This window comes from Oratosquilla oratoria, chromosome 26, assembly GCF_046742065.1.
Source record: "Oratosquilla oratoria isolate Oo_2021 chromosome 26, ASM4674206v1, whole genome shotgun sequence".
Taxonomy (NCBI): Eukaryota; Metazoa; Arthropoda; class Malacostraca; order Stomatopoda; family Squillidae; genus Oratosquilla; species Oratosquilla oratoria.
The window spans coordinates 9242296-9267618 of record NC_134802.1 but is presented as its reverse complement, the minus strand read 5'-3'; the positions used below and the strand labels follow the sequence as shown (position 1 = coordinate 9267618).

General features: G+C 37.2%; 1 protein-coding gene across 4 annotated transcripts in view; it reads left to right on the top strand.

The window, feature by feature from the left end:
* Ypel (Yippee-like) overlaps positions 1-24593 on the top strand; it is a 485504-nt gene extending 460911 nt beyond the window's left edge. For 2 of the 4 annotated variants that reach the window (XM_076209305.1, XM_076209306.1), the window contains exons 7-8: positions 13057-13113; positions 20701-24593. In XM_076209305.1, coding sequence (XP_076065420.1) covers positions 13057-13113; positions 20701-20790 — 147 coding nt within the window. In that variant the 3' untranslated portion in view covers positions 20791-24593. The remainder of the gene's footprint in view (positions 1-13056; positions 13114-20700) is intronic. The other 2 variants (XR_012967632.1, XM_076209307.1) reach the window with 1 other exon arrangement.
* Positions 24594-25323: the final 730 nt, after the last annotated feature.

The following is a 25323-nucleotide window of genomic DNA, read 5'->3' as shown; positions in this document are numbered from 1 at the left end:
AAGAAACAATATAGATTTAATATATCTAGACTTTGCAAAAGCTTTTGATACCGTCCCACACGAAAGACTACTTACTAAATTAGCTTTGCATGGAATAAGTGGTAGCCTATTAGGTTGGACTAGTAATTGGTTGAAAGGTCGAAAACAGAGAGTTGTTTTAAATGGAAAAACTTCTGGATGGAAAAGTGTTGCAAGTGGAGTTCCTCAGGGTTCCGTTCTTGGGCCACTTCTATTCATAGTATATATAAATGATATAGACCATGGACTAAAATCTGTTTCCAAATTTGCTGATGATACAAAACTGTGCGGAGTGGCAAATGATCACTCAAACCAATTAGATATTCAAGAAGATTTAGATAAATTATAGCAATGGTCTGAAAAGTGGCTCATGAAATTTAACACAAGTAAATGCATGGTAATGCACATAGGTAAAAATAACAGTAAGTACGATTACAAGTTATTTGGAAATTCATTAACAAAAGTGGATAGTGAAAAAGATCTCAGCGTAATTATCAGTAATGACCTCAAATCATCCAAGCAGTGTATTTCAGCCTATGAGAAAGCAAATAAGATTCTGGGATTGATTGCGCGATCTTTTAATTTCAAAAGTCCATCACTCATTAACAAGCTATATAAATCGTTAGTTCGTCCACATTTGGAATATGCTGTTTCCGTATGGTCACCGAATCTCATTAAAGACATTGACAGACTGGAAAAAGTACAACGGCGAGCCACAAAACTGATTCCAAATATAAAAAATGAATCATACGAAAATCGACTTAAGCACATGAATCTGTTTTCCCTAAAAAAGCATAGACTCAGAGGTGACTTGATACAGGTCTTTAAGATTTTAAAGGGAATTGACATCAAAAGTGACAAAATTTTCACATTGAATGAGAATCAGACAAGAAACAGTGGTCTCAAACTGTCCGGAAATAGATTCAATTTGGAAGTAGGTAGAAACAACTTTGCCAACCGTGTAGTTAATGAATGGAATAAACTTCCTGCACAGGTAGTGCAATGTAGTTCAGTTCGAAGCTTTAAGAATCATCTAGATAAATACCTAAGTAAGATGCTGTAAAGATTATAATTTATGTTATATTATTTGTTTTTGTTTTGTTATAATTTGTCTGTCTGATTTTCATTTATTATTAGTTATGTCAATTTATTATCATTTACTATTTACCAGTTTGTTTGTTATTCAACTATACCTATGCATTTATTTATGTATTTTATTTGTTATTTACATTATTATAGTTTTAATTTATTATTAATATGATTTTTTTTTTTTTTTTCATCCGACCTAGATATGGATCAAAAGGTCTCCAGTCGGCATGCTCCGCCTTTGTAATCCTTTGTAATCAATAGTTTCTATCCCTTTCATGATTCTATAAATAGTTATCAAGTCTCCTCTCTTCTTTGTTCTAATGTCTGTAGTTCAAATTTTGTTAGTCTCTCTTCATATGATAGTTCTGAGAGTGTTGGTGCTAGTTTTGTAATTGCTCTTTGTATTCTTTCAAGTTTTGTTATACATTTTTTTTGTACTTGGTGACCACATCGTTGCTGCATATTCCAATCTTGGTCTTATCAAGGTAACTAGTATTTTCTTCACCATTTCTTCGTCCAGGTATGTAAAAGCCACTTTGTTCCTATTAAATCATTGTGTGTGTGTGTGTGTGTATTCACCTAGATGTCATCTAGTTGTATTTTATGGGAGAAGAGCTATGCTCATAGTGACCAGTTTTCGTATCTTTGTTCATCCAGTTTATTCTTAAAATTGTTTATAGTTTTGGGATTCATTGTTTCTCCATTCAGATTGTTCCAGACATCAATCACTCTATGTGGGAAGTTATTTTTTTTCAGGTCTCTTCTATAAGTGTCCTTCTTTAGTTTCTTTTCATGTCCTCTTGTTTCTCTTATCTCCCACTTTAATAAGTCATCTCTATCGAGGATTTCCATCCCTTTATAATTCTGTAAATGGTCAGTAAATCACCTCTTTCTCTTCTCTGTTCCAGTCTTGACAGATGTAGTTTCTCCAATCTTTGTTCATATGTCAGATTTGCCAGTGTAGGTACCATTTTTGTCGCTGCTCTTTGGATTCTTTCTAATTTTCTTATGTTCTTTGTTCAGGGTGCCCACAATGTTGCAGCATATTCTAGTTTAGGTGTTATTAGTGTAACTACTATCTTTTAACCATCTCCTCATGTAGTCAAAGGCCACTTTCAATGATCTTAGTAAGTTAAAAGTCTCTCCAAATAATTTGTTGACGTGTTTGTCAGGTGTCAAATTGCTTGAGATGATTACTCCCAGGTCCCTTTCTGAATTTACTTTTTTGACTTCTTTGTTTCCAATTTTGTATTTACTTTTTCCAAATTCTATTATGCTACATTTCTTGATGTTAAAGCTCATATCACATTTCTGACTCCATTCCCATATTTTGTCTAGGTCTTCTTGAAGCGATCTACAATCTTCTTCCGTTTTTACTCTCTTAAGTTATTTGGCATCATCAGCAAAGAAGTTCATGTAACAATTTACTCCCTCATCCATATCATTTATATATATGGCAAACATTAAAGGAGCCAATACAGAGCCTTATGGGACACCTTTTCACATCTTTCCAATTTGAATTTTTGTCTAAGAATCACTCTCATTTTTCTTCCAATTAAGAAGTCCTTCATCCATTCTAGCAGCTTACCCTGTATTCCTCCTAGTGTTTCTATTTTTCTTATTAATTTTTATGTGGTACCTTATCAAATGTGTGTGTGTGTGTATTTACCTAGTTGTATTTACTAGGGATAAGAGCTATGCTCATAGTTACCCGTTTTCGTATCTCTCCACATCCAGTTTATTCTTAAAATAGTGTATAGTTTTGTCATTCACTGTTTCTCCATTCAGTTTGTTCCACACATCAATCACTCAATGTGGGAAGCTATTCTTTTTCAGGTCTCTTCTGTAGCTGTCTTTCTTTAGTTTCTTTTCATGTCCTCTTGTTTCTCCTCTGTCCCACTTTAATAAGTCGTCTCTGTCAAGAATTTCCATCCCTTTCATAATTCTGTGTGTGTGTGTATTTACCTAGTTGTATTTTATAGGAAAAGGAGCTATGCTTGTTGAGTCCCGTCTTCATATCTCATTTTATCTAGACTGTTTTTAAATTCGTGTATCGTTTCTGCACATACCACATTCTCATCTAACTTGTTCCAAACATCTATTACCCTGTGGGGAAAGCTGTTATTTTTTAGGTCTCTTCTATAACTGTCTTTTTTTATTTTCTTTCCGTGTCCTCTTGTATTTCTACTATCCCATTTTATTAGATCCTCTCTATCAATAGTTTCTATGCCTTCATGTCTGTAGCTCAAGTTTTGCTAGTCTCTCTTCATATGATAGTTCTGAGAGTGTTGGTGCCAATTTCATAATTGCTCTTTGTGTGTGTGTTTATTTACTGTATTTACCTAGTTGTATTTTGTGGGAAGGGGAGCTACGCTCGTGGTGTCCCGCCTTTGTATCTCGCAGTGTCTCGTTTGCTCTTAAACTCATGAATGGTTTTTGCGCACACTATTTCATTGTCCAGTTTGTTCCAAGTGTCCACCACTCTATGTGGAAAACTGTTTTTCTTCATATCTCTTCTGTAGCTGTTTTTTTATTGTCTTTCCATGACCTCTTGTGCTTCTCTTGTCCCAGTTTAACAAGTCCTCTTTATTGAGTATTTCTGTGCCTTTCATGATTCTGTAGATGGTCAGTAGATCACCTCTTTTCTTTGCTTCAGAGTCGGTAACTCCAGTTTAGCCAATCTCTCCCCATATGACAAGTTTGCAAGTACAGGTGCCATTTTTGTTGCTGCTCTCTGGATTCTTTCTATTTTCATTATATTCTTTTTGGTACTGGGTGACCACAATGTTGCCGCATATTCTAGTCTAGGCCTTATCAGTGTGACAATTTTTTTTAATAATTTCTTAGTCCAAATATGTAAATGCCACTTCTATTGATCTTAGCAAATTGTAGGATTCTCCGACAATTTTGTTTATCTGTTTGTCATAGGACAAGTCGTTTGAGATAATTACTCACAAATCTTTTTCAGATCTCTCCTTCTTTACCTCCTTGGTTCCAATTTTATATTGTCCTGATATTCTGCTTTTGCTTTTTCCCAACTTCATTATGCTACACTTCTTAATATTGAAGTCCACTTTCCATTTCTGACTCCAGTTCCATACTTATTCAGGTCTTCCTGCAGTGATTCGCAATCCTTTTCAGTTTTTACTTTCCTTAACAGTTTGGCGTCATCTGCAAAGAAGCTCATGTAACATTTCACATCATCATCCATGTCATTCACATAAATAGCAAACATTATTAGAGCCAATACAGATCCTTGTGGTACTCCACTGATCACCTCTTTCCAATCTGAATATTTTTCTCTGAGCACTACTCTCATCTTTGTACCAATCAGGAAGTCCTCCATCCATTTTAGTAGGTTCCCTTGTATCCCTCCTATACGTTCTAGTTTTTTTTAATAATTTTTTGTGTGGTACTTTGTCAAAAGCTTTTTTGTAAGTGCAGGAAGGCACAATCACCCCATCCATTCCTTTCTTGCACTATGTCTATTAATCTTGAGTAGATACATATTAAGTTTGTGGTACATGATCTTCCTTGTCTGAACCCAAATTGTCTTGGGTTTATTATATTGTTGTCTTCCAGGTGTTTTACCCATCTATTCTTGATGATTTTCTCACAAATTTTGGCTATAGTGCTAGTTAGTGAGACTGGCCTATAGTTAACTGGTTCTCCCATGTTTCCTCCTTTATATATTGGTACAATGTTAGCATTTTTCCAGTCTTTTGGTATTTTTCCTTCTTTAAGTGAGCAACTTATTATGTTATGTATTTTGTCCATTAGTTCTTCTTTGCATTCTTTTAGAATCCAATTTGCAATTCCATCCGGGCCATGTGATTTCCTGACGTCAAGGTTTGATAGATGTTCCAATATTTCTTTTTGTGTTATTGTTATCTCGGTCATGGGGGGAGATCGCCTTTCATTACCTTTGTCCCAATATTGTGCTTTCTCTCTAGTGAAGACAGATTTGAAGTGATTATTCATGACTTTGGCCATTTCTAATCCTTCTGTGTATTCTATATTCCCTTGGTGTAGTTTCACCATTTCCTGATTGTTTTTAAGTTTACCATTCACGTATCGATAGAATAGCTTGGGTTGCTCTTTGCATTTATGTGTATTTACCTAGTTGTAGTTGTATTTACCTAGTTATATTTTACGGGAAGGGGAGCTATGCTCGTGGTGTCCTGTCTTCATATCTCATTTTATCTAAACTGTTTTTAAATTCATGTATTGTTTTTGCACACACCACTTTCTCATCTAACTTGTTCTCTGGGGAAAGCTGTTCTTTTTTTGATATCTTCTATAACTGTCTTTCTTGATTTTCTTTCCGTGTCCTCTTGTATTACTATCATCCCATTTTATCAGATCCTCTCCAATAGTTTCTATGCCTTTCATGATTCTATAAATAGTTATCAAATCTCTTCTCTCTCTTCTTTGTTCTAATGTCTGTAGCTCAAGTTTTGCTAGTCTCTCTTCATATGATAGTTTTGAGAGTGTTGGTGCCAATTTCGTAATTGCTCTTTGTATTCTTTCAAGTTTTGTTATATATTTTGTTGTGCTTGGTGACCACATCGTTGCTCCATATTCCAATCTTGGTCTTATCAAAGTGATTAGTATTTTCTTCACCATTTCTTCATCCAGGTATGTAAATGCCACTTTGATTGTTCTTATTAAATTATAAGTTTCTCCAAAAAGCATGTTTTTATGTTTCTCAGGTGACATATTCATAATAATGACTCCCAGGTCCTTCTCATTTTCTACTTTTTTATTCCATCTTTTCCCAATTTATATGATCCTACTATTCTTTTTTTGCTTCTTCCAAATTCTATTATATCACTTCTTGGTATTGAACTCCATCCCCCACTTCCTACTCCATTCCCTTTATTGAGATCACTCTGTAGTGACTCACAATCTTCTTCAGTGTTCATTTTTTTCAACAGTTTTGCATCATCCGCAAAGAAGCTCATATAACTTTCAATTCCTTCATCCATATCATTAATATATATAGCAAACATTATTGGGGCCAGAACTGTTCCTTGTGGAACACCACTTATCACTTCATCCCAATTATCACCACTCTCATTTTTCTTTCTTGCAAAAAGTCGTCCATCCATTTCAGCAGTTTGCCCTGTATTCCTCCTGCAGTTTCTAATTTCTTAAGCAGCTTCTTATGTGGCACCTTGTCAAAAGTTTTTTTCAGGTCTAGAAATGCACAATCAGCCCATCCATCTCTTTCTTGTATTATATCTATTAGCCTTGAATAGAAACATATTAACCTCTTCTATACGGTGCTGCCTACGTAGGCGGCATGAGGAGCAAGCGGATACGTGAGGCTGCCATATCGGCATCTTGATTATATTTATTGTAGTTGTCCCTGCATAACTGACATACTCTCTAAACTGGCTTCATCACATTTTCTATGGTTATCAAAATTCACGGGTGAAAGAGAGAACGATCGATATAAGCAGTGACTATTTTTTATGATGCGAGTATTATGACGCAACATTGTACGTCTGGCAGCTAATGCTGCCCGCGAGATTTTGGCCCGGAGTGAAGTGGTTAAGTTTGTGACGCATGATCGTCCTTGTCTGAATCCAAATTGCCTTGGATTTAGTACATTATTTTTTCTAAATGCCTTACCCTTGTACTTTTGATAATTCTTTCACTAATTTTTGCTATCGTGCTTGTTAGAGAGACTGGTCTATAGTTTGTAGGGTCTTCTTTGTTTCCCCTTTTATATATAGGTACTATATTTGCTCTTTTCCAATCTTTTGGAACTTTTCCTTCTTTCAAATGAACTGTTTATTATGCTATGTATTTTGTCTGCCAGTTCATTCCTGCATTCTCTCAAAATCCAGTTTGCTATATCATCTGGTCCATGCGATTTTCTGACATCAAGATTACTCAAGTATTTCATCATTTCATTCCTTGTTATTTCTATTTCTTTCATAGGGGGACTTTCTCCTCCCATTCGATATCACTAGGTTGTATGTTCTCCCTTGTAAGCACTGATTTAAAATGCTTGTTCATAATTTCTGCCATTTCTATTTCCCCTGTGTATTCAACTCCTTGTTGTAGTCTCTCTAAATCTTGTTTGTTTTTCACCTTGTTATTTACCGTACAAATCTGTAAAATACTTTTGGTCTTTACATTTTTCTATGACATCTTTTTCATATTTTCTTTTTTCTTCTCTGCACACTTGTACATATTTTTTTCTATAACTAGTATATATTTTCCATTTTCAGGTCTTTTGTCTTTTTTCCATTTTGTTGTACCAGCACTTTACATATTCTTTTTCTTGCTTTTGTCTTGGGACATACTTTTTCACTCCTTTATAAATTCTTGTCAAAATATTCCATTTCTCTTCCACTGTTGTTTCCTCTTTGTATATTCCTTCCCAGTCTTCTTTTTGAAATAATTCTCTTATTTTATCAAAATTTGTTTTTTCATACATCAATTTTCCTTTTCTATATTCATTTCTTTTTATGTGTTTTTCCTCATTTAGTTCCATTAAAACCAATATGTGGTCACCTTTACTTATTGGTGTCTTATATTCAATCATTTCCATTATTTTAGGTTCTGATGTGATTATTAGGTCCAGTCTTGATGGTTCTTCATTTCTATACCTAGTGTTCTCTTGAATCCATTGTGTCATTGTATGGTCAATAATCATATCAAGTAGTACATTTCCCCATGAATCGTCTCCACCCTTTACTGTCATCTCTTCCCAGTAGACTTCTTTACAATTAAAGTCACCCATTAAAACTATTCTTCCTCCATCTTCCATTGTCTTATTTGATGTTATCCTTGTGTCGTCTAGCATACTTTTATGTTCTCTCTCTTCCCACAATGCTGTTTTAGGAGGCACATAATTTATTACAAACTTTCTGCTCTTCCTATCTCTGTCTTCCACTTCCATCACAATCATCTCTACTCTATTCTTTCCATATGTGACATTCCTCACATTTATATCCTTCTGAGTCAGAAACATAAATCCACCCCTTTGTTTTGCCTATATGTTTCTAATCCAATAATTATATGCACCATGTCCTACACTGTTGGGTGGTAGTGGACCTTTCAATTTTGTCTCTACAATTCCCATTATGTCCGGTCTTTTTCCTTCAGATAACCATTCAGTTCATCCAATCCTGTTATAAATCCATCTATATTTGTGTAAGACACTCTTTTGTATTCACTTGGTCTTTGGATCACGTGTTGGACTCGTGATTGACAGCTATTTCCCTCCTGGAAGAGAGCTCAGAGCTCGTAGGTCCAATCTATGGGTAATGCTATGACCTTACACACACACACACACCCAACTCCCCGCCCACGAGAGTCAGAGTAACGACCCGAAGCGCAGAGGTACCGAAATAATTTCGGCCCTGGGCAGGATTCGAACCAAGAACTACGGGCCACTATAGTAGCAGTTCAGCGCTCTACCAACTGCGCCACCGAGTCGTGTGTGTGTGTATTTACCTAGTCGTATTTACCTAGTATTTTACGGGAAGGGGAGCTATGCTCATGGTGTCCCATCTCCATATCTTGTTTTATCTAGACTGTTTTTAAATTTGTGTATCGTCTTTGCACACACCACGTTCTCATCTAATTTGTTCCAAACGTTTATTGTCCTGTGGGGAAAGCTGTTCTTTTTCAGGTCTCTTCTATAGTAGTCTTGATTTTCTTTCCATGTCCTCTTGTATCTCTACCATCCCATTTTATTAGATCCTCTCTATCAATAATTTCCATGCCTTTCATGATTCTATAAATAGTTATCAGATCTCCTCTCTTCTTTGCTCCAATGTCTGTAGTTCAAGTTTTGCCAGCCTTTCCTCGTATGATAGTTCTGAGACTGTTGGTGCCAATTTCGTAATTGCTTTTTGTATTTTTTCAAGTTTTGTTACACATTTTTTTGTACTTGGTGACCACGTTGTCACTGCATACTCCAATTTTGGTCTTATCAAAATGACTAGTATTTTCTTCACAATTTCTTTGTACAGGTATATAAATACCACTTTGATTGATCTTATTAAATTATAAATTTCTCCAAGATTTTTTTTATGTTTCTCAGGGGACATATTCATAATAATGATTCCTGCTATTCTTTTTTTTGCTTCTCCCAAATTCCATTATACTACACTTCTTAATGTTGAATTCCATCTCCCACTTCCTACTCCATTCCCATACTTTATTGAGATCACTCTGCAGCGACTCACAATCTTCTTCAGTGCTAACTTTTTTCAATATTTTTGCATTGTGTGCGAAGAAGCTCATGTAACTTTACATTCCTTCATCCATATCATTAATATATATAGCAAATATTAATGGGACCAAAACTGTTCCTTGTGGAACTCCACTAATCACCTCATCCCAATTGGAATGTTTGTCTCTTATCACCACACTCATTTTCCTTTCATACAAGAAGTCTTCCATCCACTTAAGTAGTTTGCCCTGCTTTCCTCCTGTAGTTCCTAATTTTTTTTTTTAGTAATTTCTTATGTGGCACCTTATCAAAAGCTTTTTTCAGGTCTAAAAAAGCACAATTGGCCCATCCATCTCTTTCTTGTATTATATCTATTATTATTAAATAGAAACACATCAAGTTTGTGACACATGATCTTCCTTGTCTAAATCCAAACGGCCTGTGATTTAGTACATTGTTTTTTCCATATGCTTTACCCATCTAATTTTGATCATCTTTTGTGTGTGTTTGTATTTACCTAGTTGTAGTTGTATTTTACAGTAGTGACCCATTTTCGTATCTCCGCATCCAGTTTATTCTTAAAATCGTGTATAGTTTTGGCACTCACTGTTTCTCCATTTAGTTTGTTCCAGACATTAATCACTCTATGTGGAAGCTATTCTTTTTTAAATCTCTTCTGTAACTGTCCTTTAGTTTCTTTTTATGTCCTCTTGTTTCTCTTCTGTCCCACTTTAATAAGTTGTCTCTATTGAGAATTTCCATCCCTTTCATAATTTTGTAAATGGTCAATAAATCACCTCTTTCTCTTCTCTGTTCCAGTGTTGACAGATGTAATTTCTCCAATCTTTGTATGTCAGATTTGACAGTGTATGTGCCATTTTTGTCGCTGCTCTTTGGATTCTTTGTAATTTTCTTATGTTCTTCTTTGTGCTGGGTGCCCACAGTGTTGCAGCTTATTCTAGTTTAGGTCTTATCAGTGTAACCACTATGTTTTTAACCATCTCCTCATCTATGTAGTCAAAGGCCACTTTCATTGATCTTAATAATTCAAAAGTCTCTACAAATAACTTATTTACATCTTTATCAGGTGTCAAGTCACTTGAGATGATTACTCCCAGGTCCCTTTCTGAATTTACCTTTTTGACTTCTGTGTTTCCAATTCTATATTGACCCGATACTCTATTTTTGCTTTTTCCAAATTCCATTATGCTACATTTCTTAATGTTGAAGTTCATCTCACATATCTGACTCCATTTCCATATTTTGTCTAGGTCTTCTTGAAGCGATCTGCAATCTTCTGTTCTTACTCTCTTGAGTAATTTGGCATCGTCAGCAAAGAAGTTCATGTACCGTATTTTCCGGCTTAAAATGCGCATCGGGTTATAATGCGCACCCATGCACTTCGTTATCTCAGTACACAGATAGCGCGCACCGACGTATAACGCGCATGCCCGATCGCATTTGTCTATAACGCAGTTTTACCTCGGTATTTATATCATGTGAACGAGGATACATGGATAAGTATTTTTCATTGGCTAGAGCCACCGCTGGGAAATCTGTTGATTTGTCACTAAATTAAGTGTCAGTTTAGGCATCAATCAGCACACAACTAAGAAAAAGTCGGAACTACATGTACCGGTATATGACTCATGTTAATGAATATTGATTATGTTTCATGGTGTTTAGGCCTATTCAAACATGAAAAATAAGATTCGATAGATACCTACCTATACCAAATATTTATATATGGTAGCCCATGCTGGCGTATTCTTTCATGTCACCATGGCTGTTCTTCTTGTTCTCACGGAACGTCACGGAGAACTGTGCCTCCCGACTTTGTGACGGCCAACATCGTCACGTTGTTGTGAAAAAAATTACACGCATAGCCGCAGAATTTTTATCGTAGGCCGTAGATAATGCGCACCACCGGATAACGTGCACCCCCCATTTTTAGGCCCTTCCAGCGGAAAAAAGTCGCGCACTATACGCCGGAAAATACGGTAACAATTTACTCCCTCATCCATATCATTTATACATATGGCAAACATTAAAGGAGCCATTACAGAGCCTTGCGGGATGCCACTTTTCACATCTTCCCAGTTTGAATTTTTGTCTCTTAAGTACCACTCTCATTTTTCTCCCAATTAAGAAATCCTTCATCCATTCCAGCAGCTTACCTTGTATTCCTCCTATTATTTCAATTTTTCTTATTAATTTATTATGTGGTACTTTGTCGAATCCCTTCTGCAAATCCAAGGAGGCACAGTCTGCCCAGCTATCTCTTTCTTGTATTATCTCAATTAATCTCGAGTAAAAGCAAATTAGGTTTGTGGTACATGATCTTTCATTTCTAAAGCCAAATTGTTTAGGGTTTATTATTTTCTTTTCTTCCAAGAGTTTGGTCCATTTGTTTCTGGTGGCTTTTTCACATATTTTTGCTACTGGGCTTGTAAGGGATACCAGTATGAAGGAGTAATTGTGCCAACAGCATTGTAAGGGGCAGAAATATGGAATATAAGGAGGAAGAGAGGAGTTTGAATGTATTTACCTAGTTATATCTTACGGGAAGGTGAGCTATGATCATGGTGTCCTGTCCCTGTATCTCACCATATCTAATTTGCTCTTAAATTCTTGTATTGTCTTTGCACACACTATTGTATGGTCTAGTAAGTTCCATACATCTACCATTCTATGGGGAAAGCTGATTTTTTTTTTTTTTTTTTTCAGTCTCTTCCTTTTTGAGTTTCTTTCCATGTCCTCTTGTGTTTCTCTTATCCCAATTTAGTAAGTAATCAAGTAATCTTTATCAAGGACTTCTACACCTCTTGTAATTCTGTAGATGGTCAACAAGTCACCTCTTTCTCTTCATTGTTCCAGTTGGTAGTTCTAGTTTTGACAATCTTTCTTAATATGACATTTTTGATAGTGTTGGGACCATCTTCATATTTGTTCTCTGGATTCTCTCAATTTTCCTTATATTCTTTTTAGTACAATTTCTTCATCCAAGTAAAGAAGAGCCACTTTTATTGATCTTAGCAAGCTATAGGTTTTGCCAACAATTTTGTTTATATGTTAGGGACATATCTTTTGTGATGATCACTTCCAGGTCTTTTTCAGTTCCCACTTTTGTTACTTCTTTTTCACCAATTTTGCCGATCCCAATTAATCAGCACACCCCTAGTTTATCCATTTACTTTTTATGACTTTCACAACTTTTAGCTACTGTGCTTGTGAGGGAAACTGGTCTGTAATTTGTTGGGTGTTCCTTATTTCCTCCTCCTATATATTGGTATGATATCAGCATTTCTCCAGTCTTCTGGTATTTTGCCTTCTTTGAGTGAGCAACTTATGTTATATATTTTGTCTATAAGTTCTTTACATTCTTTTAATATCCAATTTGCTATTCCATCTGGGCCATGCAATTTCCTGACATCAGAGTTTATTATTTGAATCATTATTTCTTTCTTTGTTACTCTTATTTTCCTCATGGGGGGATTTTACTTCCTTCCCTTCATCGCAATTTTTTTTTTTTTTTTTTTTTTTTTCTAAGTGAAAACCAACTAGAAGCATTTGCTCATGACTTAAACCATTTCTGTATCTTATGTGTATTCCATATTCCCCCGGCGTAGTTTCACTATTTCCTGTTTATTTTGTAATTTACCATTTACATATCTATAGAGTAGTTTTGGCTGATCCTTACATTTTTCTATTATGTCTTTTTTACAGTTTCTTTTTTTCTTTTTTCTTTTAAGATGAGGTGCCTGAGACGTATGATAGGGGTTATTAGGCTGGATAGAGTGAGAAATGAGGTGAGGAGAGCGGGGGTGGAAAGGGAGTTGGGAGATATGGTTGGTGAAAAAGTATTGGGATGGTTTGGACACATGGAAAGAATGAAGATAGATTAGTAAAAGAGGTGTTGAAGGCAGAGGTAGAAGGAGTGAACATGTGGGGGCAACCAAGGATGAGATGGATGGGGTGAAGGGGGCATTAGGAAAGGGGATTGTCTGTTCAGGAAGGAAGGGAGATGACATAAGATAGAGTTGAATGGAGTATGGTTGTGTATGGATGATACTGTGATGCCTGGAAGGGAGTGGGTTGGGGATGTGGGGTGAAGTAGTATGTGTGAATGATATTTTGATGCAGCCTGAAGGGATTTCTCCTTGTCTTCTCTTTTTCTGCATAAGGAGATTGAGAGGGGGGATCACTGATTAAATGAAGCTGCCATGCTGTGGTTGTGCTGTGTCTTGCTACACTGCTTCTGACCCAGGGCAATGGATGAGATGAGGGATGACCCGTCTTCCAGAAGGAGCGAAGATAAAAGAGAGGGAGGGGAGTGAATGGGAGTGGAGTATGTGGGGATGGAATGGATGGGAGTGGATTCTATGCCTTTCTTACTTGGTTATCTCCTTTGTAAGGGGGAAATAGCCATAGGCATATGTGTGCATATATATATATATAATATATATATATATAATATATATATATATATATATATATATATATATATATATGCAAAATAACCACAGGAAAAAGGAAACTTGTAGATCGTAGACAGTAAGTACTTTCTCCTGTGGTTATTTTGTATTTTTGTATCACGGTGATGTGATTGCTTGCAATATATATTTATATATATGTATATATATATATATATATATGCTCATTGTACTGTTCTTTTCATTAACACTAAAGATATCCCAGAGTGGGCATGAAAACTTCATAATAAATTTTCAATCTCCAGTTGCCACTTTGTGTCTAAATTCCTCAGGACTTGACTTGGTTCCTGCAGAGTTGGCTCCTGGACATTTGTTCACCAGACAAGTAATCACTCCCTAATTCACTTTCGTAGAGTACTTCATACTTCAGGAACTTTAGTGTTGAACAATGAAGTTAAATCCAGTGGATTGAAATCAAAGGCAGAAAATTAGTAAATGCAGATTCTGCTGTTTTATCTAATATATATAATATATATATATACACATATACATATGTACATGCATACATGGAAGAGACAAAAGTGGAAGAGAAATGGGATATCTTGATGGATAATTATAATGAAGGGGTGAATAGGCACATACCAAGACAGAAGCTAGAGAAAGTATACATTAAATGCTGGTTCAACAAAAGATCCAGTGAGGCAAAAGATAGAAGAGACGGAGCTTGGAAAAGATGGAGAAAAGATAAAAAACCTGGAAAATGGCAACTTTATATAAACTATAGACATGAGTATATTAAAGTGAGAAGAGAGGAAAAAAGGAACCATGAAAAGGATATTATAGATAAATGCAAAGAGCAACTCAAGCTATTCTATCAATATGTGAATGGTAAACTTAAAAACAAACAGGGAATGGTGAAAGTATGCCAAGGGAATATAGAATACACAGAAGAATAATCACTTCAAATCTGTCTTCACTAGAGAGAAAGCACAATATTGGGACAAAGGTAATGAAAGGCGATCTCCCCCCATGACCGAGATAACAATAACACAAAAAGAAATAATGGAACATCTATCAAACCTTGACGTCAGGAAATCACATGGCCCGGATGGAATTGCAAATTGGATTCTAAAAGAATGCAAAGAAGAACTAATGGACAAAATACACAACATAATAAGTTGCTCACTTAAAGAAGGAAAAATACCAAAAGACTGGAAAAATGCTAACATTGTACCAATATATAAAGGAGGAAACAAGGGAGAACCAGCTAACTATAGGCCAGTCTCACTACGTCGTGGGACCACCCCCCAACCCCAAGAGTTGGGGGCCAATCAGCAGCAACCACCCCTGGCCATCAGCTCTACGCAGATGGCACCGATCCCCAAGGAGGAGCTACGCCTACCTGGGGGAGTACCACAATCCTTTTTTCCAACATACAATGTTACGTTTTTTCTGCACTGAGGGGTGATTTTCCGGCGATCACCCCTCTTCTTCTACTTTTAGCCGGAGATGTAGAGAGCAATCCTGGGCCCACCACAAAATACACATGCCCAACATGCTCTAAACCCATTACTTTGAGCAGACAGACAAAGGGCTCAGTTCAGTGCAATATGTGCAAAAACTGGGCCCACCTCACTTGTACAACACTTGCTGACACAAACCAATACACAAACACTTGGACATGTTCTACCTGCCCTCCAGTAACCCCACTCCCACCTCCCCAACCACAGCCAACACCCTTACCCACTCCCAATTTCCCTTTGCCATTACCCCCGATTAGTACTCCCCTTCCTTTGTCCCCGATCTCTCCTTTCCCCCCCTCTGACCCAGATCCTACACCTTCCCCACTACCACCCCAACCTCAACCCCAAACGGCAACATACAACACATACAAAACACACAACATCAACATATTACAACACAACATTGACGGTATTAACACTAAAAAACATGAACTTGAACACTTTCTTAAACAACACAACATACACATTGCGATTTTACAAGAAACAAAACTAAGACACTCACACAAAACACCATCATTTCATAATTACACCACCATCAGACAAGACCGGACTGACGGCAATGGCGGTGGACTCATCACCCTGATCCACCACTCCATCTGTTTTGTGGACACAAGTGCCACAACCAAAATTCTCCTCCCTACCACAGATAACACAACAGAAACCCAATCCATTCGAATCCGCACAGGCAACAATTCAACACTGACAATAGTTAACATGTACATTCCCCCCCAATCATCCCCCACAGTTCCAAACACCTTCAGACCTCAACTTAGCCAACTAACCTCAATCCCCAACCTGATCATGGGTGGTGACTTCAACGCCAAGTCGTCTGCCTGGTATGTCGACAACCCTGACACAGACAGAGGGCTTGATATACAGACTCAATTCGACTTATTGACTATCATGAACAACACACATAATCATACACATATCCCATACCAAGCCCTCTACACTCCCTCCTCTCCTGATATCACCTTTTGCTCCCCCTGCCTAACCCCAACAACATCATGGAGAGTGGTCGGAGCCCTTGGCTCTGACCACCTTCCAATCATCATCACCACCAAAACAAGATGCACCCCAGCTGGCCACAGACACACTTACACCAATTACAAGAGAGCTAACTGGGAAGCTTTTACTGAAGAGACAGAACAACATTTTGAAACACTTAACAGTACACCAATCACAAACATAAACAATGCTGTGCACGCTTTTAATACAATCATACAAAACGCAGACAAGAGATACATCCCTAGAGGCAACAGAAAATCACACAACCCCAACTTCACACCAGAAATCCAAGGCCTCATCAGACAACGTGACACAATTAAACACGATACCCCCACACCTATCCCTCAAAACATAGCAGACCAAATACAAACACTAAACACTGTGATTGCCAATAAAATACATGAACAAAAAACACAAAATTGGCAAAACTTTATCAATACACTTGATCACAAAACAAACACCAGCAAATTGTACAAAACACTCAACAGCATCACACTATCCAACACTATCCAACACTAACACTACACGCTCTCACGCAGCAATAATCACAACAGATAATCTACCCTCAAACAGACAACAAGCAAACGCACTCATACGACATTTTGCACAGACGAGCCATCTTACATCTCACCCTGACGACCGACGCACCATTCGACGTAAGAAAGACTTCCCCACAGACTCAGACTATACACCCTTCATAGACAGTCAGACAAAACTCATAATGCATAATCTCAAGCACTCATCTGCCTGTGGCCCTGATAACATAAGCAACATCCACCTAAAACACATTGGACCACAAGGTATACACGCACTCACAAACATTGCAAACTACAGCTATTCACACAACACTATACCCGACATCTGGAAGCATGGTAAAATAATCACCATTCCAAAACCGAACAAAGACCCAACAATCCCAACATCGCACCGCCCAATCACACTTCTCTGCACCCCCTCAAAACTCATTGAACGCCTAATACTTAAACTTGTCACACCATATACAGTATTCCCCTTGCTGACTCGCAACACGGTTTTAGGCCACTACACTCCACAAACACTCTTCTGACAAACCTCACACAAAGAATTTTAGATGGCATCAATTCAGATAGGCCCCACCACAGAACACTTCTTATAACATTGGACATTAGTAAAGCTTTTGATGCTATCCCCCGCCACAACCTAACAAATAAAATATATAACACAGACATGCACAATAACACCAAAAGATGGCTGGCCAATTATCTGGCAGGCAGGAATGCTCATGTGTCATATAATGGCCAATCATCGCACATCAGAAACATTAAGAACGGAGTACCACAGGGCTCAGTTCTATCCCCCACATTATTTAATCTATACATGCATGACTTACCCACACCAGACACCTCAGAAATACAAATCTCTTCCTACGCAGATGACATAACAATCACATGCACACATCGTAACACAGACAAATCTGCAGAAATAATCCCTTACCTTGACACACTCAACACATGGTTCATCACAAACAGACTCAAAATAGCTCCAACCAAATCTACAGCAACACTATTCATCAACTGGACAAAAGAACACAAATACATACCTCATCTCTACATCAACAACACTCTAATACCACACACAAACACACCGAAAATTCTTGGTGTAACATACGATACATCCATGTCTTTCAAACAACACCTCACAAACATAAAAAACAAATGCACACCTAGACTTAACGCACTTAAGTCAATCACTGGAACAACATTTGGACAAAACAAAGAAACTAATATAACAATATACAAACAATGCATACGCTCAGTGATGAATTATGTGAGTCCTGCATGGGCTCCTAAACTCAGTGAGACACACCACAACACCCTTCAAATCATACAAAAAGCCCTAAAAACAATTATAGGCTGCACAAATACAACACCTATAGACCATTTACACCATGAAACAAAAGTCCTCAAAGTCAAGGACCACCTCGACATGAGAGGCACACAAACACTTGCTGCAGCCACCACAAACACATCACACCCGCTACACTACTTAACAGAACACCCACACACACCAAGAAACATTAAAACTACACCCAAAGACCTTTATTACGCACAGATACTCTCTTCTCTTCCTCCACAACCACCAAATTCCAGCCTCCGGAAACATATTCATAATCATATCACTCACCGCTCCATTAACACACTGAAAGACAACACACTGCTGCATGCCAGACCCCCTGATATCCACCCTTCTGAATCCTCTCTCCCACGAAAGGACAGAGTCCACTTGGCCAGACTGCGATGCGGTCACCACCCAGCACTTCTAAGCTACCAGAAGAGGCTGGACGACCGTGTTGTGAACAGCTGCCCAGGATGTAACACTTCACCCCATACCATACAACACATAATGGAAGACTGCATTATACACAATCATGCACGCAAACAACACAACATACACTCTATAAAGGATTTGTGGGAAAACCCAGTTTCGGCTGTGGCCTTCCTTGGGGAGACGGGACTGCTCGGACAGACAGTCTAGGGAACGACAACAACAACAACAACAACAAGCACTATAGCCAAAATTTGTGAGAAAATCATCAAGAATATATGGGTAAAACACCTGGAAGACAACAATATAATAAACCCAAGACAATTTGGGTTCAGACAAGGAAGATCATGTACCACAAACTTAATATGTTTCTACAAGATTAATAGAAATAGTGCAAGAAAGGAATGGATGGGCTGATTGTGCCTTCCTGGACTTACAAAAAGCTTTTGACAAAGTACCACTCAAAAAATTATTAAAAAAAACTAGAACATATAGGAGGGATACAAGGGAACCTACTAAAATGGATAGAGGACTTCCTGATTGATAGAAAGATGAGAGTAGTGCTCAGAGAAAAATATTCAGGTTGGGAAGAGGTGATCAGTGGAGTACCGCAAGGATCTGTATTGACTCCAATAATGTTTGCTATTTATGTGAATGACATGGATTATATGAAATGTTACACGAGCTTCTTTGCAGATGACCCCAAACTGTTAAGGAAAGTAAAAACTGAAAAGGATTGCGAATCACTGCAGGAATACCTGAATAAGTATGGAACTGGAGTCAGAAATGGGAAGTGGATTTCAATATTAAGAAGTGTAGCATAATGGAGTTTGGAAAAAGCAAAAACAGAATATCAGGACAATATAAAATTGGAACCAAGGAGGTAAAGAAGGAGAGATCCGAAAAAGATTTGTGGGTAATAATCTCAAACGACTTGACCTATGACAAACAGATAAACAAAATTGTCAAAGAATCCTATAACTTGCTAAGATCAATAAAAGTGGCATTTACATATTTGGACGAAGAAATTATTAAAAAAATATTGATCACACTGATAAGGCCTAGACTAGAATATGCGGCGACATTGTGGTCACCCAGTACCAAAAAGAATATAATGAAAATAGAAAGAATCCAGAGAGCAGCAACAAAAATGGCACCTGCACTTGTAAACTTGTCATATAAGGAGAGATTGGCTAAACTGGAGTTACCGACTCTGGAGCAAAGAAGAGAGGTGATCTACTGACCATCTACAGAATCATGAAAGGCACAGAAATACTCAATAGAGAGGACTTGTTAAACTGGGACAAGAGAAGCACAAGAGGACATGAAAATAAAATAAAAAAACATAGCTACAGAAGATATCTGAAGAAAAACAGTTTTCCACATAGAGTGGTGGACACTTGGAACAAACTGGACAATGAGATAGTGTGCGCAAAAATCATTCATGAGCTTAAGAGCAAACTAGACACTGCAAGATACAAAGGCGGGACACCACGAGCGTAGCTCCCCTTCCCACAAAATACAACTAGGTAAATACATACATAGCAAGATTGAGAGAATACAGAGGGCAGCAACCAAACTGGTCCCCAGCCTGGCAGATTAACCATATGAGGGAAGACTAAAAGTACTAGGTTTACAAACTTTGAAAGATTAAAGAGAAAGAGGTGACATGATTACAGTGTTCAGGTCACTAAAGGGGATAGATTGTATTGATAGAAGAGATCTGATTAAAGATGGGAGGGCTTCAAGAGGTCATGTAAGTAAATTAAGAAAGACCACATGTCTAAAGTATTTGAAGAAATAGTTTTCCATATAGATGTATAAATATGTGGAATAGCTTAGAAGGTGATATAGCCCACACTCAAACAATATACAAGTTCAGATCTAAATATGATATTTTGAAATCAAGTATATAGATTAAGCTGCTTCTTTACTGTATACTACAGTTAGGTAAATATTTATATTTATATAATATGTATGCTTGTATATATGTAGAAGTATATTTTTTCATTTTTTCCAGGTGAATGTAAAACCAGTTGTATTTCAATGTTGATAGAATTTCTGTATAATTTAGTTCTGTAAGTAATGTGTTTCCCATATTATATATGGACTTTCTATTTTTCTGCAGGAACATGCATTTGAATCGAGTCAGAAGTACAAGGAAGGAAAGTACATCATCGAATTGGCCCACATGATTAAGGACAATGGATGGGAATGAGATATAGAGCACCTTTACAAAGTCAGAGGAATGGAATTTTAGAGTACTATGCAGTCGTTGTTATTATATGCCATGTATCTGAAGGAACATACCCTGACTTCGGGTGGAAATGTGAAGGTTTTGCCCTTAGTTGGAAAAAGTTGAAAATCAGCTGATGTTATTTCTGCAGTTAATGCAGGTCAAGCTACCTGCAGTGAAACTTGAAACCCAACAGTGGTTTATTGTTAAAAGGATTAAACTTGCCTTAAATCCCCATATTGGAAAACAATGAGAAGCTTTGTGATTACATTTCAAATATGATTATTTGAGATGCAGCAGCCTTGATCTCTAGCAAGGGGAAGAAAAAAATATTTGTGGTAAGACGTCAGTGAGTACCCTCCAGTCACCCAGTCCTGTCAGATTACTCTTATGAGGACCATCCAATTTTCTCTCCAGTCATCAACAATGCAGGCATCATGTATATCCTAACATCACATGGGCATGACTGTTTAACTATATGGCATTGTAGCTGATCTTCTTAGATAAGTTTACCAACGACTTCTTGCTAGTGACTTTGTAAGAGTTGTTGTTGTTGTTGTTGTTTATGCTGAGGCACTGTTTCTACCCATTATAGATGACACTTTGCTTGGCACAGATGGATAACTCTCAGTGTTATGTGACTGCAAGCCAATTATTGAAGACTGTGATGAGTGGACTTGATAAGTTCTTCATGTGTGGACATTAAGCAGCTCTCAATGCTCGCTTAGTAATGAATGAAGGACTTTTGATTTCCTGCAGATGAAGCAGGATGTGCTGTGATCATTTCTACCAGTCATTTCATGCAGATTTACAGATGCCACTATGTTTACCTTTCTCATAAATACCCATTCAACACAGTGTGTGTTATAACACACAATATTCATCATGAAATATGAACATTTCATATAATAAATTTTGTATCAAGTCATGCCATTTGGCTCCAAAGTCCCATTTGGCCTTTCTTAAGGTTAGATTGGCTTTGGCAAAGCAGTGACTAGTTTGTGTGCATTGTTATTATGTAGCCAATATTTGCTGTGATGATATGTCCTTGTACTTAGCTATGCCATCTCCTTAGACTCTGACTCACACTGTCAGAGTTTTGGTAAAAAAAAAAAGTATGTATCATCCCACTCAGTGTATGTATTTGTGTTGGTGAGGCATAATCTTACCAGTATCACTCAAGTATTGCATTGGATGCTTTGGTACTGAGGGAGGGTTGCTAGGATAAGGTTATGCTTAAGAAGTACATCCAAGAGTGAAGGAGAGAGAGAGTAGCAGTGCTGCTAAAGGGAATGTAAGGTATTGAGCTTTAATCATTTCTCTTAGGGTGTTTTCTATTGTCAGTTCATTAGATTGGCAGTTGTCTTTCATTTTCAAATTTGGGATAACATTAGGCTCTGTCAATTGTTGTGTGTGTTTTAGCATCAAGGGTTAGAGGCAGTATGCATTGATTAGGATTAGGGATTGGATCTCAGCTGGACTCTTGGATGCTCTAATTTGATATAAGGATCTTGTGCAATGTCGTCTCAGTGTATCACCAGGTCACCGTGCCCTTGGCTTTTCCTCCTGGCCGTGTGGAGGGCAAGCAACACGTGCACACACACACTAGGCCTTAGCCCAGTCTCTTTCTAGGTTGGTTCCATGCAACTTTTATTTTTGCATTACTCTAACTTTGCACCACTAATGCCTTTATTTATTTTATGTATAGTTTTGAACTTCAATTTGCTTATAACTTTATTCCAAAGTTTACCAACTCGTATCTTTATACTCATTTTTTTTATATGCCCAATTTACTGTGCATAAACCATTCTGATCCAATCCAAGGGTTGGTGCAGTTGCGTGAATGTGCCACTCTCTTCATGCTATCAGCAAAACAGAAAGCACTTGGAAGTTTGAAACCTTGCAAGATGCTATTGAGCAAGCCACATAACTCCCCCCACATGGTGAATGTGTATTTTCTTTGCATTCTAGTCTTTCATTCTTAATACTAGTGATTGTGTGCATGTCATCCCTGTCCTGTACTCTGCACCCAGTGGTTGGATTGACTGTGGTGCAGACAACAGATACAGTCAGCCGGGGCCATCGCGGCTGCATGATGGACTTCTTGCAGTTCTCATCCAAGGTGCTAAGGAAGGGTTAAGCTCGGCTTTAGTCCTTGGGTTGGGTGAGGTGTGACCCTATTGAATGGGGTTTCCTTGCTGAGTACTAAGGTTGACTGGCTGTAGTTTTTCACTGTCCATACTTTTGTTTTTCATTTGGCATGTCATTTAGATTCATTTATTTGTAATGAATTCATTTTTGTTTACTGTTTACTAAACATTTTACTTTTATATTTATTTGGCTCATACAGAAACCCTTGAAAATAGGATCTCCACCAGGAATTTTTAAGAAATAAATAAAAACAATATATAGATGAGGAGATAGTAATTAGTCAGTACAAATATTGAAGGATTTTTATATATCGTTTGATTTATGTTTCATTTATTCATATATATATATATATATATATATATATATATATATATATATATATATATATATATATATATATATATATATATATATATATATATACGCACTTTTTTCTGAGTAAGGGATAGGATTCAGTTAACAATTATTGACAGTTGGAGATCTTATTTTCTTTTTCATTCTGTCCACTGCATCCAAGGATAATGGAGGCTCAGGGAATATTACTGAGAGTGAAAACCAAATCACTGGAATTAAAGAAACCACAGGTTTGGCATTACTCTCAGCATTGGAATTGATCCTTGTTGTCCATTTCCTGATGCAGCTTCTTGGGAGCAAAGATGGTCCTTCATCATTATATATCTCCTTTTAGACCTGTAATATTTGTTTCACCACAGCTGTCATTAGTAGTGGTAGGAAGAATCTTTTGGATTACCACAAAATCAAAACAAATCATCAATTGCCTTTGCTACTAGCTGAAGGATGGAGTACAGTGGATTTCTCACTGTGCCTAGGCCAACCTTCTCCACACCATCTTTTATACTTGTGTCCTTCAGTAATCAGCTCTCTTGGGTCAAATACCACTTTTGAGATGCAGGCGTTAATCATCAGTACAGTTCATCACCACCTTTGCTCATTTAGTAGGATAACAATAATAATATTGGTGTCATTGACGGTGTATTGGGTCATTAGCAGTTGTAGTGTAGGTTTGTCATATGTATATAAGTCATTTTTTACTACAATGAACGACACCATCTGGAAAGCCATTTTAGTTGATAACCATGTGGAAAAAGCCTTCTTGGGTCTTCACAAGTCTAAAGAGCTTGTTGTACTCGGTAAACTTGGATACTCATCAGATTTGTTTGTATGTTTATTGGATAACATGAATTTCATAATCAAGCTCCACAAATACAAAGAGGTGCTACAATATAATTTCAAATGTATCCAGGGTTGCTCTGCTGTACATAGTATTTATTCACAGGAAGCTTGTCTTAAGTTGATGCCACTGGGAGAATGGGAAGTGTTGTATAACATGAACAGATTTGAAAGAAGAAAATAGGCTAAGAAAAGCTGTGAGGGATTGCAATATTCATATTCAGGTACTCTTTGGTCTGACAGGATTATATCAGATTTAAAGAGTAAAAGAAGATGAGCATTTCATTTTCAGATTTGCAAGAAATTAAACCTGTTTACTGCTGAGAACTGTTATGTTATATAACACCTCTCAGTTCTTTTACTGGCATCAACATTTTTGGTACGTGAGTGTCTCACATGAGCCGCTAAATGTGACTTTACACAGTAAATATTTACCAGTAAAATATGGATTTCATTATGCCTTAACCTTGAAAAACAAAACTGTTTTACCCATGGAGGGAAGTTAAAAAAAAAAAAAAAAAAAAAAAAAAAAGTCCCACAAGAATCAGTATTTGCATCTGTACTCTTGAATGATCTAAATGACATAATGTAAGAAATAACAAGCTGCACCCCTGTGCAGACAATGCAAAGATATTTGAGAACAGAAAATAAAGAAGACTGAAAATTTTTATGGTAGGCTAGGCCTTCTTCCAGACTTTCCTCCCTGGCCCATGGGATCAGCTCTCATTAAGGAAATTAATGCCAAGTTAGGAACTGAGACTGACAGTATATTCAGTCACTGACAAAACTTTCTTCCAACTGTAGTGGGAATATAAGAATACCACTACCAATGTCCTTCTCTTGCCATAGAAGGCAAATGGGATAATATGAGTGGGGACTGGCTACCCCTCTGTATTTTTCTCCTGCAAAGAGTCGAGGCAAAAAAAAGTCTGGAAGGAAGACTCCATCCATACACCTAGTAATTGGGTCTTTGAACATGTGTGGATGTTGAACAAGTGACAGAGATTGGTAGTAAGACAGTGAAACAAAACTGAAAAGGAAAGATGAGTTTGTGAAGATGATAGGTAGGGTGTCAGGAGTAGAGGGCAAGCAAGGTGTTGTATCTGTTAATCAATCTGATGGATGTGGAACAAATTACAGCAAAAATTGAAAGATTGATAGTAAGAAAGATGG